The sequence below is a fragment of the Phoenix dactylifera genome, chromosome 16 (assembly GCF_009389715.1).
Source record: "Phoenix dactylifera cultivar Barhee BC4 chromosome 16, palm_55x_up_171113_PBpolish2nd_filt_p, whole genome shotgun sequence".
Classification (NCBI taxonomy): Eukaryota; Viridiplantae; Streptophyta; class Magnoliopsida; order Arecales; family Arecaceae; genus Phoenix; species Phoenix dactylifera.
In genome coordinates this window covers 3,707,261-3,724,953 of record NC_052407.1, presented here as the reverse complement: position 1 = coordinate 3,724,953, position 17,693 = coordinate 3,707,261, and the positions used below count along the sequence as shown (strand labels likewise).

Genomic DNA, 17,693 nt, shown 5'->3' with positions numbered 1-17,693 from the left:
TTGTTTAAGCCCGAGCACGCCAAAAACCTCCTCGTTCCGTGCTCTCTCTTTTTTTTTTACCCTTCTCTTCCCTTCTCTCATTTGTTATTTTTATTATAAATATTTATTCTCCGCTCCCCACCCTCCCTCTGCCTTCCCTTCTCCTCCCCCCGCCCTCTCTCTCTCTCTCTCCGGTCCTCGTCGTCGTCGCTCGATCCCTCCCTCTTTCTCTTTCTCTCTCTCCAACCACACCGTAACCCCCCTACCCCCTTCACCTCTCCTCCAAATCCACCCTCAGACCGTTCTTCCCTTCCGTTTCTCTGCATAAAGTTCCAATCTTTATCTGTCCTCGTCGTCAGATCCCCCTCGTTCCCTCATTCCCGACGTGATTGGCCGATCAATGCGGGCTCCGGAGCTGTAGGGATGGGCGAGGACGGAAGGCTGTGGCGCTCCGAGCTGGCATGCAGGGGGGCGTGCTGAGCGACGCGGGGACCGCGGGCTGGCGGTGCAGGAGATGGCCGCGGACGAGTCCGGGGCGGCGGCGGGGCCGCCGCAGGTGGTGATGGTCAAGAGGGAGCTTCTGGCTGCGTGCATGAAGTGTCCCCTGTGCCATAAGCTCCTCCGCGACGCCACCACCATCACCGAATGCCTTCATACGTGTGAGCGTCCCCGCCCCCCTCCCCCCCCCCCCCACCTCCAAGCCTTCTCCTTTCTGTCTCTCTCGCGTTCTCTGGTTTCGCGATCTCGCTTGTTCGTTTTATTGGATTCTTTTCCACGTGGTTGCCGTTTGGTTCCGGGCTCTTCGATTCCGGTTTTGCGTTTTTTTCTTTTTTTTTTTCACACGGGTTTTGTGATGTGAAACTTTTTGTTATTATTCGATCTTGCGATCTTGGTTCTTCTTCGTTTCGCTTGGTTTCTTGAGATTGGAGGCTGGTCTACCGTCCAAAATGGTTTTTAAGGTGGTTCTTTTATGGTTTCGATTATTTCCCCTTTGGCATGAGGTTTTGCAGTCGCATGCATCGTTGGTTGTTTCGGCCTCTGTGTTGTCGTCTTCCTACTCTGCTGCCATGGTGAGGTAGGAGGAGGTTAGTGGGTGTTTGCACATGGAGAAAGGTGGTATCTTTATCGGGTTATTAGTGTCATTACTCATTTGACCGCGGCATAAGCTATCGAGATTAAAGGTGAATTCTTTCGAGTATTTTTCAGTTGAAAGAAGCAGGGAAGCTCCACGCATGCCGTGGGTGATTCCATCTCAAATTAAATTTCATCTTGCCGGTGCCCTCTGCTTCTTGCTCATTTAGCACAGAAGTAGCAAGCTTGGGGTATCTTTCCTTTTCTGAGTGATGTAGACATGAACTAAATGATATTGGTATTCAGTGTTGAACAACCTCTCCATGTCCTAGAATTTCCTTTGGAATTGCCTTGCTATCCTTATGGTCGAATGTATGCTTTGTTGGTTAAATCTATGCTCCTCCCTCCCTTAACTCTATCATAAATGCCACTCAGTACTTGATAGACTTCTGCTCTCTTCTTCAATTTATATTTCATTCTCTTTTACCATTAAGGAAGAAACATCTCTGTATATAAGTGTGGCAAACCTGGTACTTCTTGTGAGATTTGTTAAATTATGCAGAAAATCTCTATAGCTGCATGCCTACTTTCTCCTGTTCAGTTGAAGCTGCTTAGTTGTTAATTGTTGATCGATCATGATGCATGAAGCTTCTATTTGTCATTAATTAGTTTATAATCTTTATTGGCTTGGTTATTAGGTTGTCATGCCAGTTGAAGCTGTTTAGTTGTTAGTTGTTGACTAATCAAGATCATGAAGCTAATAATAATGATTAATTAGTTCATTGGGTAATTGTTGACTAATCAAGATCATGAAGCTAATAATAGTGATTAATTAGTTATAAGGTTATCATGCTGGAGGCATACCTTTGTCCCAAAAACCTTAATAATTTTAGTTGAAGTTTCCTGATTCTAATATAAGTGCATTGCCATCTTCTGCTGAACCTCCTAAACAATTCATTTCAGCAGCTCCTCGATGATGACACTGTCCTTGACTCCTTATTCTCTCTTTTCCGACTGAGGATAGCTCTGAAGGCTAGCAAGTACTCTAGGCCACCACATTTTATATTCTTATATTATGTTTCTTTACTCCTAACTTATATTTCTATCTCTCAGCTTTAAACTATTTTCTGATAGTTAAATATTTGATGCTTTTTTTTCTTGTATAGCTTAAAGCAATGAATAAAATATTTCATTGCTAGACTTTTTTTCTATTTTCCCTCTCTTTGCAATTTTGTATATGCTTAGTGGGTTGGTGTTGTAACAACAATTTAATGTGTTTTTATCATTGAAACAGTTTGCAGGAAGTGTATCCTGGAGAAACTCAACGATGAGGAGGTAGATTGCTGCCCGATATGTAATATTGATCTCGGTTGCACTCCAATAGAGAAGCTCAGGTTATTTTCTTTTATTTAGGATATTTGGATTTTCATTTATTATTTTGCTCACTTAAGTTTGTAACTTTGATTACAAACCCTTACTTGAAAGCATCTTGGATGACAAAGGTTGTACAGTTTTATGGCTAAACTATTGATGGTGTTGATTCAATAGAATTTCAAATTACGCAATAAAGTATTATTCCTTGTTAGGTTGGACGGAGAGTGGGAATGGGAAGACAAGGAAAAAAACCATAGATAGGGAATATCAGCCATTTCTTCTCTAAGGGTGTTAAAATAGAAAGATAGGGATCTTGGCTACCTAAACCAGGAATGGGTGAGTGTGTAAGGGCAGAAAACCTAGATTTTGGTAAATTTTTAGTAAAGAAGTGCCCCAGAAGTGAGCTAAGGATGATTCTAAAGAAGTGCCCCAGCAACTGAGGTATAAGATTCCGACTACTAAGACAGTGATTTCCAAAAAGAAAAAAGAAGAGAGGTAGTTACTAAGGTGAGGATTTGTAACTTCAGTTTTATGTGATATTAATCTATGTGGGAAGAGAAGTACATAAAAGTACATAAAACTAGATTTCTTGACACCAGATTCGTATAAGATAGTAGCCTCTTGAAGAAAAATAAAAAAATCAGGACCTATAAACCAAGGTTCACCGAACCGGTACCGAGACCCGTACCGGTTCAAACCGAACTGAACCGTCAAATTCTGGCCGGTTCCAGCGAGATCCAATCAGGTTCCAGCCCCTAGAGGGCTAGAACCGTTTTTCACCGCCGAACTGGCTGGTATGGCTCGGTTCAGCATTCCTTGCTATAAACCCTTTTCAGGTGCAAATTGTTTGCCACAAGACCATGATTTCCTCTTTGCATCCCAGAAATCTGTATGTATGTATGTATGTATGTACATAATATGTTCAAACTGATGGGGTATTGTTATTTAAATTATATTTTGAAAATCTTTCTCAACAAAGTTTTTTTGGAGGAAAAAGTTTGATTTAATAATATAATAATCCACATGTGAAAGTCTGTTTTTTAACTTGTTTATTATTTTTTCTTTGTGTGGACCTAGTGCATGATAATATCAGGACGGCAGATTTGTTTGTCTCTTAAATTTATTGAAAGCACATTTTGTTATATTGTACCAATGCATTAGTCCATCAATAATGCATTTTTATCGTACTATCTTTAACCATGGAGGTTAAGCCATGTCCCATTTACTTGGAGTTCGCATTTTGCAAGTACAATTGTGATGTGAAAATAGTGCTGGACATTGTTGAAAAACTTTGTATGTTGATATCTGCACGTTAGATGAGGGAAAAAATAGCAAGAAAAGAGGAAAACAGAATTATAAAAGAAAGGTAAAGGAGTACCCTGGATTTTCTATACTGACCCATATTGCCTGGTACAGAACACACTGCACCGATCAGATACGATACCCATACGGCATGGCGGCTCTTATGATACCATGCTGACACATGGTACTGCTTCTGTCTTGCCTCCAGCAGTACAACATGTGTTTAGTACAGGGGTTACGGTACTAGCCCAACCTGTATCTATAAGCTACCAGTGTGGGGTCCGGTATTGAGACTGAAAATGTTGGGTGGATCAATGCATAGCAGCACTTGATCTTGCTGCATCCTACTGTGTTTGTCCTGACAGAGAACTCTGCTTTTTAGTGGCCTGAGTAAAAAGCTGAAAATAATCAATATAATTCATTATTGCTATTAGAAGTATTAAAGGAGGTGACTAAACTTGAGGTCTTCCAGGGTCATCCTTCCAGGAGCTTCACCATCGAGCCTTCAGTTATGGAGTTTAAATGTGATTCAGTGCTTAGAGTGAAGGCTCCATAAGCTATTTCCATGCGTATAGGAAGTGATAAAGTGAAAAACCAAAATTAATTCCCCTCAAAACTTCTTTTAATAGCCCTATCATGTGATCATGTGTTGATCCCAAATATGTCACAACTTTTTATCTCTCTTTTAATTGCTCGCCACAGTATTTGCTAAACATACAACTTTTTTCAATATATGCTGAGTGTGTTAAAAGAAAGCACTAGGCCCATATCCTTTCACTGATTAATCCATAATAATGGAGGAACTGATCTGTTTACAGACCACTCCATCAACTCATCCTGAAACCAAATGTGAAGTTCACTTCAGCCTTCTATTGGAGAACTATAGAAGATCTTAGCTATGGCGTCAAACTCTAGTCATCGAATTCTTTTGTCACCACAAGCTCCTTATTTTATATCTATTGTTTAAAAATCTCTTAGAATCCAATAGAATAGCATTATAAATTTTCCAGTGCTACCACAGGATATCACCCTAAATATTTCCTAAACCTTTAATTTCCCATTTATGAACTGTTCTTTTAATTGGTTGATTTTTATGGTTCTGTGCCCCTCTGCTGTAAGTACCTAGGACACCAGAAGCATTACTCTTGCAATTTATAGTTCTCCCTGTTTTCTTACATGCGAAACCCTAAGTCTAGTGGTCGGAGTAGGCACCGTCTTTCTCTTTGTTCATCCTTCATTTGTGCCTATGTTATGCAGATTAACTAGCCACCGTGCAAAAGAACTGTGTGAAAATTATTGCCACTTTTCCTTTATTTGCTTTAGGTTTCTTAAAAGGTAGTGATATAATCTCAAGGAATAGTTAATCTATACTGGCATAGGGTTTTGGAGATTATCTTGAAGTTGTTGAAGATATAAGCGGTAAATCTTCAGGTCATTTTGATTTCATAATACTGAACCTATCTTCTTTTCAACAAAACTTGTTGAAATGATTCCTTGATTCATTTGAAGCACCTTGTGTATTTCAGCCTTTTATTTTGTTGCTTCCAGCATTCCGACTCAATTAGATATTTCTTGTTATGTGGTTTTTCCACTTCAGCTTGTTAATTGCATTACTGAACTTGAAAATTATGTGATCTTGCTGTAATTGTATGTTGCCTTTGGAGGGATCTTGCTCCTTGTTCTCTCAGTTAAATGATTTAAAAGGCAGAAAGCTTGTGGATGATGTCTAACATTTGTTAGACTGATGCGTTCCTTACTCCGCCAAATTTAGTAGCATGAAAGTTCTTCATTTTATTGAAGTTGAATGCAACAAAAGAATCTCAAGAGAGAGGTTTCCTCTGACGTTGTTTACATGTAAGTGCATGAATTGATGCTAGAATTTATGCAGACCTGACCACAATCTACAAGAAGTGAGGGCAAAGATATTTCCGTTCAAAAGAAGAAACGCTAATGCTCCAGAAGTTGTGCCTCCCACTCAATTGCCTGTTAGAAGAAAAGAAAGATCGCTTTCTTCTTTGGTAGTAAACACTCCTCGAATAGCAACACAGACAGGTCTGACAGGAAGAAGGACAAAAGCAGCTAGAAGGGCTGCTGCACTACGTGGATTGGGTCCTGTTATTAATCATTCTATTAAAAAAGAGGATATCAGTGCTGAAAAGCAAGCAGAAAACTCAAACTCAACTGAGATGTTGAGCAAGATGACTCAAAACAGAAGACAGGTAGAGGGACTACGGTCATTGTTTTTTTATGGTTCATCACTCTAGCAGATTTAAATGGAAAATATTCTTTACATACTTATTAGTGCTCAGAACTGCCTTGCTATAATTATCTGTCCTGACACTCATATTTGGTGAACCTTTTCAGACTTTTTCAAAAGCAGAGCCATCTAACCTTAGACCTAGCAAAGATACAGAGAATGGTGGAGAGTCTTTGCTGGATAAGAATGAACTTTGGAAACGTCTGGTTGAAGCTGCAAACAGAACAAAGTCTCCTAAGTCTAGTCCTCGGGGTCCTGTTATGAAGGTAGAGCAAATCAATGGTGTTGATAATGAAGTACAGTCTCATAAAGCAAAGGGTAGGGAACATCTGAATAAATCAAAAGTCCATGAGGAGAAAAATGAAAGTATTCCCATGCCTCCAGTGATGGTGAGAACTAGGAGACTGCAAGGAAATTGCCGAAAAAGGAAAGAGCTTGGAACCTCAACTCAGATGCTACTTGATTCTGCAAGTGCCCAACGTGAAAGGAGGATAAATCAAGTTTGGTTTTCATTAGTTCCTTCTTTTGACCAGTGAGGAATTGTTCCCCTTTCTGGAAGTTATAATTATGATTTGTATGCTATATTATATATTTAACAGCCTATTGTCTAAGTTTGCAACATGGTTTCAGGGAGGGAGATTCACCGTTGCCCCAGATACCTGCAAATTACTTGAGGATCAAGTGAGTTTTTCGCCTCAATATAACTCTAGACCATGCAAATGCCATGATTAACTCTTTTGTTGAAAATATATCTGATTTTACCCTGTTTTGGTCATTTGAATATCATGCGCGTTCATGATATATGATGCATTCTTTTCAAGATGCTTTTCATGGGACAAAATCATTTTGGGAAATATTTTAGTTCTCTAAGAAATAGAATAGCGTATTAGCATGAAAGAGTAAATGGTAAGGAAGATGGGAAAATGAAGTAAATTCTCTATGTCTTTTATGCTAAACTGGTGCTGCATACAACAATTACCTAAAAAAGGGGTATACATAACAGATCACATGATCAAAAGTGTACATAACGCCCTTATTTTCTTCTCAAAAACCATGCCTTTTTTGGTATTTAGCTCTTTGGTTGCCTAAAACATTTTAGTACTAGAGCAGGTATGGATGTGGAAGCATGCCAGCATAGCTCTCAAAAAAATTCACTGCAGGGAAGCATGCAGGGAAGCAGGTGTGAGGGTGTAAAGTAAGGTTGTCTAGGGGATGCAGTACACTAGGTAAAAGATTTCCATCAAGTCATTAGCTGAGATTAGGCCAAAGGTTTCAAGGGTGTCAACATTGTTTTGTTAGGTTTTTTAAATCTGTAGATGAAGCTGTTCCTGTTATATATGGTTACCTGTCACAAGGAATCTGTAACAGTGCTTTTCTTATAAGTATTTGTAAAATATGTTCATTGCATATGACTTAAGGCATGATTTAAAATGTTTCTTATTGAATACTATTCGAAATCTGATGAAGCGGATAAATCAATGATTGGGTGGCTTCTGCACTTGTTGCATAGGCAGTCACCTGGGTTATAGCCTAGGTCTATGACCTAGTTTCAGATTGGTGGTTTGATGATTATGGCAATGGATACAAATTCTGTTAGAAGGGTGAAACAAAACTAACAAAAATATGGGAATGCAAACCTATCATTTTACATTGAGAGGTTCAACTGAGAACCTTACTAATTCATGTAGCTTAGTGTCAGGCAAGCTAATTCAGAAGTCAATGCAAAAATGATAACTTTTCAGGAATTAGTAATAATAACTAAGATTTTTCCGTATCCATGTATCTGTATCTCGATTATTAAATTTCAAGAAAAATTGTATTATCAAATTAGAAATATATTGTTCCAATTTTAGAGCAAACATCTAGTTCTAAAAATATAAAATAAATCAGGAAAAGAAAGTAAAAAATGTTGATTAAGAGCATAGTGCAGCTTCGGATCAGGCAAAGGAGGTTGTTTAGAAGAAGTTGATGATAGAGGATATAGAGTCCAGAAACCTTTGGGCATGATTTTTTTTTTTATAAATCTTCATCGGCCACAAAGTCCAAAAAAATAAATAAAAGATGCAGTTATCACTTAGCTTTTGATCAAAGGACAAAAGGAAAAGATTATTCTGTATAATGGTTTTCTTTTTTTTCCCCTCCAAATAGTTGGATTTGAAGCAATATTCATGAGAAGAACAAAGGTGGTAAAAAGCCTTTTTGGAAATGGCAGCTTTAGGAGCAGAGAAGGAAGAGGAAAGCCAAAAAAAGGTTAAAACATTCATCTAGGTTAGGAGATGTGCATGGATATTAATCTTAAACTCTCACCTAAATGTTTCCTATTTGATAATCAATTTACCTATGATGTTGGGTAAGATTTTGAGTTGGAACTTGTCCAAATCACTGATCATTTGAAAAAAAAAACTAATCAAGTGGAGTATCCAAGCAGAAAGCTTGGAAACTTTGTCTAGATCAATTAGTTTCTGAGTTAAATCATGAAGTTTTGAAGCAATGTATTTTGCTTTAAGTTCTTTTCTCTATAAGTGGTGGAATCAAGGTCGGCTGAACCGGTACCGGGACCCGTACCGGTTGGCACCCGATATGGTTCGGTACCGGTTCCGTACCGTACCGAATCTGTAAAACATGCAGATTTACAGATCGACACGCCCTATTTTTTTTGGAGTTCTAAAAAATAATTAAATTGGTAATCACTCTTTTCGAACTTTTTCCATAAATTTAAGTCTAATTTGATATTTTTTGGATGTTTTCTTGATTTTTTTTGTTAATTTTTAGTGTTTTTATTATTACGGTTTAACCTGGATGATGCATCTTATAGCTTTAAAATGATACAAATCATAAAATGAACAACATAAAATATTCTCAAATCAAGTAGAAACGTGAAAATTAAAAAATAATACAATCAATTACATACATTAAAAGTCTAACATACATACCGATATCTAAAATTGGGCCGAGTGGCGATGCTTCTCGTAGATATCCGGATTATCAGCATAGTTAGAAGGCACATCAACCAACCCCTCTAACCAAGCGATGTAGTCTTGTACGTTTATGCCATAAGGAATGTGCGTCGGGTTATAAGCACTATCGGATCTCTCGTTGAAGCTTTAGCTCTGAGAGGTGTCCTCTGGCTGATAATACAGCTGTGGAAAGACCCATCCGAAATGTCGGCAGCAAAATCCGACCTATAAGATGCTCCAAACTGCGTAGGGTAGTAGCCACCGAAAGATGCCTCAGACGCACCATATCTATATCCGTATCCATATAGGTCATAGGCTGTCTGTGGCTGCGGGTAATAGGATCCAATATACGACTCGAAACCTGATACGTCTATGGATCATACTCCACGTGCGAGGTCACTTGCAGTTGCATCGTATCTTCCTGAATGACCTCAAAGAGCCCGTCTTCTATATGCAATCGTATCCTCGTGGGCTCTACCAGATTGTGCATCGTGGTCCCTATCCTGTATAGTATGCATAAACTGGAATTCACCGGTAAATCGAAGACCACCCTATAACTGTATCTCATAAACAGTGGTCTCCTATTCTCCACTTCCTTCCTGGCCAATAGATTCATGACCACTAGAATTGTCATCGCTGCTCTTTCTGGTCTCTGAATATGAGTGTACTGACTCCTCCTCCACACTCTCCATTGGGGTTGTAGGTGCCTTTTGTTTTTCTTTTTTTGGTGTACTATTCTTACCCTTTGTGTCTCTCTCTGCTTGACTATGTTGGGAGGATGTATGTTTCCCTTCTGACCGAATCGATCGGGTAGCGTAGTGGCCTTGTCTAAGCATCTCTCAATCATATCTCTAAGAGGAAGTCTCGGACAAGAAGTCATGTGGTGACTGCCTCTTTTGTGGTTGTGGTTGATCAGCTGGAAGAACGCGTGGAATATTGCGCTCAGCTCATTGCCCTGCATCGACCCTAGCCTCGCTGGCTATGAAACTGGCCGGTCGTGGAGGCGATCCTTGCTCATCAAGCTCCGGCTCCTGCTGCTGGTCCACAAGCCATCCGATTATAGGATTATCCTCATCATCAACGAAAACACTATGGATCGGATCTGTATACTTGAGCTCCACTTTCTCTTGAATGCACTTCAGCCTTAATCTCAAATTGTAGTGAATATATACAAAGTCGTTGAGGTGCTTCTGTGTCAAATGGTTCCTTTGCTTGCTGTGAATGAATTCGAAGGTGGACCAGTTGCGCTTATAGCCACTCGAGGAGACTGTTTGGGAGAGGATCCGGATAGCTAACCGCTTAAGATTTTTCGCGGACAGCCCAAAATCAATCCACCATTCAACTATAAATATATTGGAGAAAATTACATATAAAATAGTACTACATTAGTAACCATCTAATGCTAGGTAATTGTCCTCCTCATTTATAACATATCTGAATTCATACTTTTCTTACTTACAACAACTGCTGGTACTCCAAAGTTGTCGCTGCTCTCTCTAAATATTTTGTTCTGTGTCAAAGAACCATGTTGTACTATGTTAATAATAGAAAATACCAGTTAATTTACACATATCACTTAAGTTAACTTATCTCTTCTAAACATAGGGCCACGACTTTTGGATCTGACTCCATCTTGTAAATCACATTATGGAGAATGGCCAGAAGTTCATTATCCATATTGATTCCAAGTACAATGTACTGGAACCGAAGGTTCAGATAATATGATGCACATAGAGTTCGTTATTATCTTAGTAAAATTAAACAAGTATGGGAGCAGTCTAATTTTCAATGTTCTTGCTTACCTTCTAAATGCAATTTTCTACCCATCCGATAGTCCCACTGCCGCTCAATAATGTCGATGTACTCTCGGGCATGCGTCAGATCTGCTTCGATGATTTGGGTCTTTGCCTTCTCATCATGTGATACAGGAAACCCATTTGGAGGTACCTCTCACTGTCCATAGCCCGAAGCACTTCATACAATGGTTTGATAGCCTTCACTATTGCAGTGGCCTGCTGCTAGAATACATATCTACTTTCCTATCACTTGGGACTGACCAACATCTAATGTAGGACTATTTTCTTCTCAAGAAGGCTATCAAGTGCAATACATTTGGTAGCAAACCATGTGACTTCTGGTCTCAAGATCTCTCTCCCTGCATACCTCCTCATCAGTGAAAGGACCCACATATGCTTATAAATATACCTGGTGATGATTTGGGCTGTCTCCACTATCTGCTGCATCCTACGAATCTTCGCAATATCCATCAACATGAGGTCAATACAATGTGTAACACATGGGGTCCAGAAAATATGTGGCCACCGCTCCATTAAGATCTCCTTGACATTCTTATATTGCGGTCCATTATCAGTGATAACTTGCACGATATTTTTCTCTTATACCTGATTAATCACCTCCTCCATCAGTTTGAGGATGTACGCGACGTCGTGCACCAATCAGAAGCATCAACCAACTTGTGGAAGAAAGTCTTCGTATCATAGTATGTCAGAAAGTTGATGATGCTCTGTCTGTGAGGATCGATCCAACCATTACACATCACAGTCAATCCATATGTAGGCTACTTGCTGTTGTAGGAGGCAATCCATTTCTCTAGATCCTTCTTATTATTGTCAAGAAGCTCACCATAGATGTCCTTCGGACTTGGAAGATCTACACCGGGACCAATAGCCTGTATAGCGGAAATGGCAGACCTATGGTACGTATTGTCTAGCGCATTTGTTGGGATGTGGCTAAAGCAAAATCAGGATCCAATAGCTCGCCACATATCCTTCTTCTTATTCTTTTTCAGCATTGAGTCAATCCTCTACTGCTTCGAATTTTTGCTGGAGAAGGCATGTAGATCTAAATCATGGATTGTTGCTGCTGGTAGAATATGTATGGATGACTTCTTTCTGCTACCAAAAGCTTCCAGCATAGATGCAATTCGACCACCACCTCTGCTAACGGACTTTCCGACTGAGATGGTCCTCTTGAACTCTGGATTTGGCCCACTGTTCGCAGAATCAGAGCTGGACTCGTAGTACGAGGGCCCAAATCGAGCCCTATGCTTGGCCACCTTATCCTGCTACCACTGATCATTCAGGCTCGCTTACATGGCAGCTTGAATTTATGCCTCCTTGTCATCTGGAGCGGGCGCTTCTTATGACTCCCTAGAGTAATAGAAAGGTAGCTCTGCCGCTCGACGGTCCACCTCCACCTTCTTCTTGGCAACCTTTTTCTTTACTGCTTTGAAATCAATGAAGTGCTTCTTCATTAGCTGCCGAACCTCCTGTGGGCATTTCTGGCACATAGATACGTCAGGGTAACCACCAGGTGGTGCTTCAACTTGCTTCTGCCTCCTTTTTTGAACTCTGTGTTGCACCAGTTGCACTTTCAATAGTGCCAGCCCGAGAGCATTTGCCCATGATCCCAGCCAATGTCATGTTCTGGTCTTTCTTTTTTCTTGATGGCTCCATTCCTGCAGGTTTATCAAGTACGTCAGTTTATCAATTATTTAAAAATAGCAAAATTAATTTACGATGAAGATAATTTTTTTATCTTAAAAAATACATCTGATTTATCTAATATATAATCCTTATTTATTTATTTATTTGTATATTTTTAATTCTTTTAAATTTAAAATTATGTTTAAATATCATTAATTAAAAAAATATGATTTAATACGTACTACTAATTTTCTTTAATTTTATGTATTATTTATATATTTTATATTATTTTTGAATTTAAAATTAATTTTGAAATATTAATATTAAAAAATTAATTTTAGCTCAAATTCATGTAGAATCCAACAATAGATGCTACATATATTTTTCTAAACCTTCGGGCATGCATCAAAGGCTACTTATTTCTCAATTTTTTTAAATTTAGATCTAGGCCACTATGCTTATTATCGTATCAAAACTGAATGAATGGACACCAAATTTTTTTATGGAGAGTAGCTTGCATGCCCCTAAATATGTTTCTAATTTTATATTTTTTTATTTTTTAAATTTATTTTTAAAAAATTATTCTTTTTAATCCAAAAATATATTTTTAATTTTTAAAAATTATATATAATTCTAAAATAAAAGATTTTTATGTCAGCATGTATAATGTCAATAAATCTACAACATATAAAAAAAATAAGCTCAAATCAAAAATTTTGGCACGCTCTTTCCTTATTTTGCAATTTTTGAGTTATTTTTTCAAATCCCAAAAAAAAAGGAGGAAAGGAGATAAAAGAGAGAAAGACACCTTATTTAACCTTGGATGCTTCTTCTGATAGCCCGAATCAGTGTTGTTTGTGGATTTTTTTTGGAAGGAAAAAGCAGCGGAGCCGCTTTCAAATTGCGTTGGAAAGGTCTTCTCGGGCCTTCCTAACGCCACCTGATGCCTTTAATGCCATACCCAACTCGGTTCAAAATTAGGTTGACTCACCAGTTCGCACCGACTTGGCACTGAACCGGCCAGTTTCAGCTGGTAAAGGGCTGGTTTTGACCGGTCCAATAGCGGTTCCCGGCAGATCCAAATAGAATAGCCGAACCGACGTGGTTTCGTACCGGGTCGGCTCGGTACTACTTGAACCGGACGGTTTGGCCTAGCTCGGCGGACCCTGGGTGGAATAGAATAGCCTAGCTGAAGTGTAATGATTATACATCTGTAATGCATTGTATGTCCCATAATCGGTCCCATTCTTCTTTCGTTTTTCAGGAGTAATGACTATTTATAGCTATTACCTTGACACTAAAGAAGAGTTCGACCTGTTGCTTTGTTTCTATCCTACCGCATAGGTCCTCATATACTCCTTCAGTTTTAAGCCCTGGCATCCTCGCTAGCTTAAGAATCCAATTTTATTCAAATCCAATCGTAAGTACCATAAATCCTAATCATAAACATCACGATCAACTCTTGATCAGCCTAAATGGGCCCATGCTGCAGTTTTTCCTAGTCTACATAGGCCATGGGCCGGGTTCGCTCTGATAACATTTGTAACAACCTAAGACCTTATCCAAAAGGGCTAGTCGGAAGATATTATTTGGATTTCTTAGCCCTGTATAAGTATCTAAAATCTAATTAGTGAATAGTCGATGTGGGACTAAATACGTGCCTGCATGGCTCCTGTAAGATTCGTTGTAGCCAGGAAGGAAGGCTGAAGAAAATTTAGAAGAAAGGTTCATATCTAGTAGGGCCTTGTGTTTCTCTTTTTCTTTTTCGGGTTTAGGTAAGGGGGAGGTTGTGGCCCGAAGACTAGTTGGTTGATATGCCCATGATAATATATTTGATTATTCAAGTTGTATTAGTAATGCGATGGTATGTGGTTTAATAATCAAGCTTCTAGTGTTTGTTATATGTCCGCAAGATTGATGCAGCAATTTTTCAATAAAACACAAGCTATGCATCAGATGTTTCAACAGCTGAAAGATTGAAGTCTCTCACAGCATAATGGATCTAGTAGAAGATGGCTCATGTTATGTCATTTATGTGATAATTAAGAAAAACAAATGTTAGTTAGTCAGGGGAAATGCTCATTGCTCTGTATGCAAAGGGGAAAAGGAAAAAAAAGAAAAGAAAGAAACAAGCAGATGTAAATATGTATACAATGGCAAAATCATAATAGTCAAAGAGAGATTCGAAATAAGCTTTTAAAATATGGAAAATCACATAAAGCTTGTCCATTTCATATGTTGGTTTGAATTTTGTTATTGAGTATAATATGGTTATGCAATTTGGAGATTGTTAATACCATCCGAAGTTAATATTATATATTAGTTGTAATAGGCACTATGCTGCTATTATAGGCACTGTATGCATTTTTGTTACTCATTTATTGGTCTAACCAGCTAAGAAATTAGGTCTCTTCTGCATAGGATGTTTGAAAGAAGTATATTAAATCACAACAAGGCACTTGCGTTAAGCTATCAGTCTATCAGCAGGGCTGTTGTCTAACTAGCTAGGGCATTAGTTCTTCTCTGTGTAGGACTTTTGAAAGAAGTATTCATAGTCACATAAGCCACTTAGCTATCAGTGATGCTAATTCTAAGTGCTTTTTTTTACCATCTTTGCTTTGTCAAATAACTTTTCTTGTAGATTTACCTAGCTATGTAATCTCTGTTGGCATCAACTATGAAGACAAACCTAATGCAAACCTACAAAGAATTGTTATTACTATCACTCTCTTTATCTTAATTGATTGGAAACAAGTAGCATGTTAGTTCGTGTCTGATGAGTTCCTTTTATGCTTCATTTCTTTCATTGTTGTCATGTATTGACATATTAGTTTTGACTAATTTTGGTCTTAGGGATGGGAATCTAACTGTTTCATTCATCCAAAAATACCTTGCAAAGAAGCTTAATATTGCAAGTGAAGCTGAGGTGAGTTTCCAATTTGCTTCCTATATCAATAGATTTTGCTTCGATCTTAACCTAGTATCATATAGTAATAAAGAGCAAAAACTGGTGCTTTTTGTTGATAGGATGATAGAATTATACTTTGGGTCTACTGAGCCTACTTACACTTCAACTGTACTGGCTTGCATATGATGTATCAAGACTGCAGAAATATGCTAGAAAGAAGCTACAATGAACAATGATAGTTTGCAACAAAGATGTACGAGAAACTGCTGTTAGAGTAGCAAATAATCTTGGTCATTTTTTTATTGATTGTTGTAAAAGCAAATGTAGAATTGGATTAAAATGATTTCAAACAAGCATTGTCCTTGATATTCTACAAGCTGTTAATTAAATCTGGATTTCTTAAAAGTCTTCATTACTAGGGGAAAAGTAAAAAATACTAGACAAAAGCGGCAATCCTCAAATAGATGTCTAAAATACATAAGGTTAGAAATACAACATTTCTTTTTCAATGATTACATGGGCGAGTTTTAAATAAACTGCAACTAGATTTAATCTGTGCAAGCTAAAATCCATTTAGGGTTTTTGCTCTATTGTATTATGTTAGTTTTTCATATATTTCTATAGATGTTATAAGGGTTAAGACTTAAGAGAGTTATAGCTGGTTGGAAATTCGTAACTTTTTAGTTGGCTAGCAATTGGTTTATAAATAAAGTAGTAAGGTCGGCTTGCAGAAATTATAAAATGATAATTTCTTTGTGCTTTTGATTCTTCTTTTTACTTCTTTTGTGGGATTTAATGACATATTGGCCATATACGTGCGTTAAGGTTGGTGCTTATGTTACATTAAAGCTTGATGCATGTTTCAAGCTGTCACTTTACTACAAGGATGCCAGCTTCTGGACACCAATTATGATGCCACAGTTGTATGCCAAGTATATCAAATTGACTTTCACTTCCAACACAATCATGCCAGTCTCTGTATTCGTTCACTGTAAACTTTTTTGATAATCAATACACTTTCTACCTCTTTGCTGGCCTTTTAGGTTAGGTGGCAGGGCATTTTATTGGACAAAGTCACCAAGTCCAGGATTTTCACAATGATTTAATTGTTGAAGTCAGTTTGAAGGTTGTTGTAGTTTAAGATTTTTATCTAGGAGACCATGATTTATATGACCAACTGCATGTCCATTCAACAAGGTGTATTTGTTAGGTTTAATGTTGCCTTCTTCATAGATCTTCTAATATATGCTTAAAGAACTTTGCATCTCTCGTACTACTGTTAGCTTAGTTGAATATGTCAATTATGTTTCTTATAATCCAAAATATATTAACCAAGTGTGCCCATGAATTTTATTTCTAGAAGCTAGATGTAAGTGCTTTCCTTTTGTATAGACAATCAAATGATTAGTTCCATCACAAAGAATGGCATCACGTATATCAAGTCATGAACATGCCTCTACCATCTTGATTGGTTTTTAATTTCTCTCTTCTATGGGTGCAAAATTTGTTAAACTAAACCTTTTGTTATCTAACAAGATATCCTCTCTTAATGTGCTTCGACCTAATTAGTTGCCCATGTCTGAACAGTCATTATTAGCCATACTCAACACCATATGGAGACAAATAGTTATTAGCAGTTAAGCTTTGGGCCATGCTACCTTACCATTGATCAGCACTATTAGTGCATGGAATGTGTAATGGAAGTATACAATCAAGGTCGGAGGCTAAGATGCTAATGATCGTGAGACTTGTATTATGTCAGCTGTATTATCTTCTTTAGCGGAATAAGATAGAAATTCTATGATTTCAAACTGTAGAACATTAAACATGAATTACTACAGAAGCTGATCTGATCTACTGACTTTGCTTTGTGTAATTGTTCCCTCTGATTATCTCATTCTTTTTATATCTGAGGGAAAAATAAAATGATTCAACTTGTGGTCATAGGTGGAAATTAAGTGCCGAGGCCAACCAGTGAACCCCATTCTGACACTGCACAATTTAGTAGATACGTGGCTCAGGGGGGAATCATCGCAGACGGTGCAAGCATCCAGTGGTACCTCAGGCAAGGAGTTCGTGATGGTTCTTGCTTATGGTCGTCGCAAGGTTTCCGCCGCATGAATGCATCACACCACCATCTTTCAATTCTCCAATAAGCCTGTCATGTTTTGGCCCTTGTTCTTTAATAGGTGGTTAAAGAGATTCCTCTCTCTTAGATGAGAAGTGCTGAACCTGATCTTTCACAGTATGCCTTCTATGTCTTCTTGTTTCCATTAGTGTGTGTTGGGGTGCTTCATTTCATATGAACATGTCCTTATATATGTAAGCTTGTGCCATTACATTGTTATTTTAGTGACTTGCAAGAGCATTATGGTACTTAGAGAGTTCTCATTGCTTTT

At 38.1% G+C, this 17,693-nt stretch overlaps 1 protein-coding gene across 2 annotated transcripts; it reads left to right on the top strand.

Moving 5' to 3' along the window:
- The first annotated feature begins 100 nt into the window (after positions 1–100).
- Positions 101–17,693, top strand: LOC103705977 (E3 ubiquitin protein ligase DRIP2-like). Of its 2 annotated transcripts, XM_008789901.4 has the most exons (7): positions 102–638; positions 2,345–2,444; positions 5,615–5,945; positions 6,091–6,515; positions 6,614–6,664; positions 15,240–15,312; positions 17,242–17,693. In XM_008789901.4, the coding sequence occupies exons 1-7, from the start codon at positions 494–496 to the stop codon at positions 17,413–17,415; spliced, it is 1,299 nt and encodes a 432-aa protein (XP_008788123.1). In that variant the 5' UTR covers positions 102–493; the 3' UTR covers positions 17,416–17,693. The 2 variants fall into 2 exon arrangements, with proteins under 2 accessions (XP_008788125.1, XP_008788123.1); XM_008789903.4 differs by lacking the exon at positions 15,240–15,312 and having other exon boundaries at positions 101–638; positions 17,242–17,463.

Coding starts and splice junctions, on each gene's coding strand:
- LOC103705977 (XM_008789901.4), top strand. CDS start 494: ATGGCCGCGGACGAGTCCGGGGCGGCGGCGGGGCCGCCGCAGGTGGTG. Junction 6,665..15,239: donor GCAAATTACTTGAGGATCAA/GTGAGTTTTTCG, acceptor TTTTGGTCTTAG/GGATGGGAATCTAACTGTTT. Junction 15,313..17,241: donor ATATTGCAAGTGAAGCTGAG/GTGAGTTTCCAA, acceptor TTGTGGTCATAG/GTGGAAATTAAGTGCCGAGG.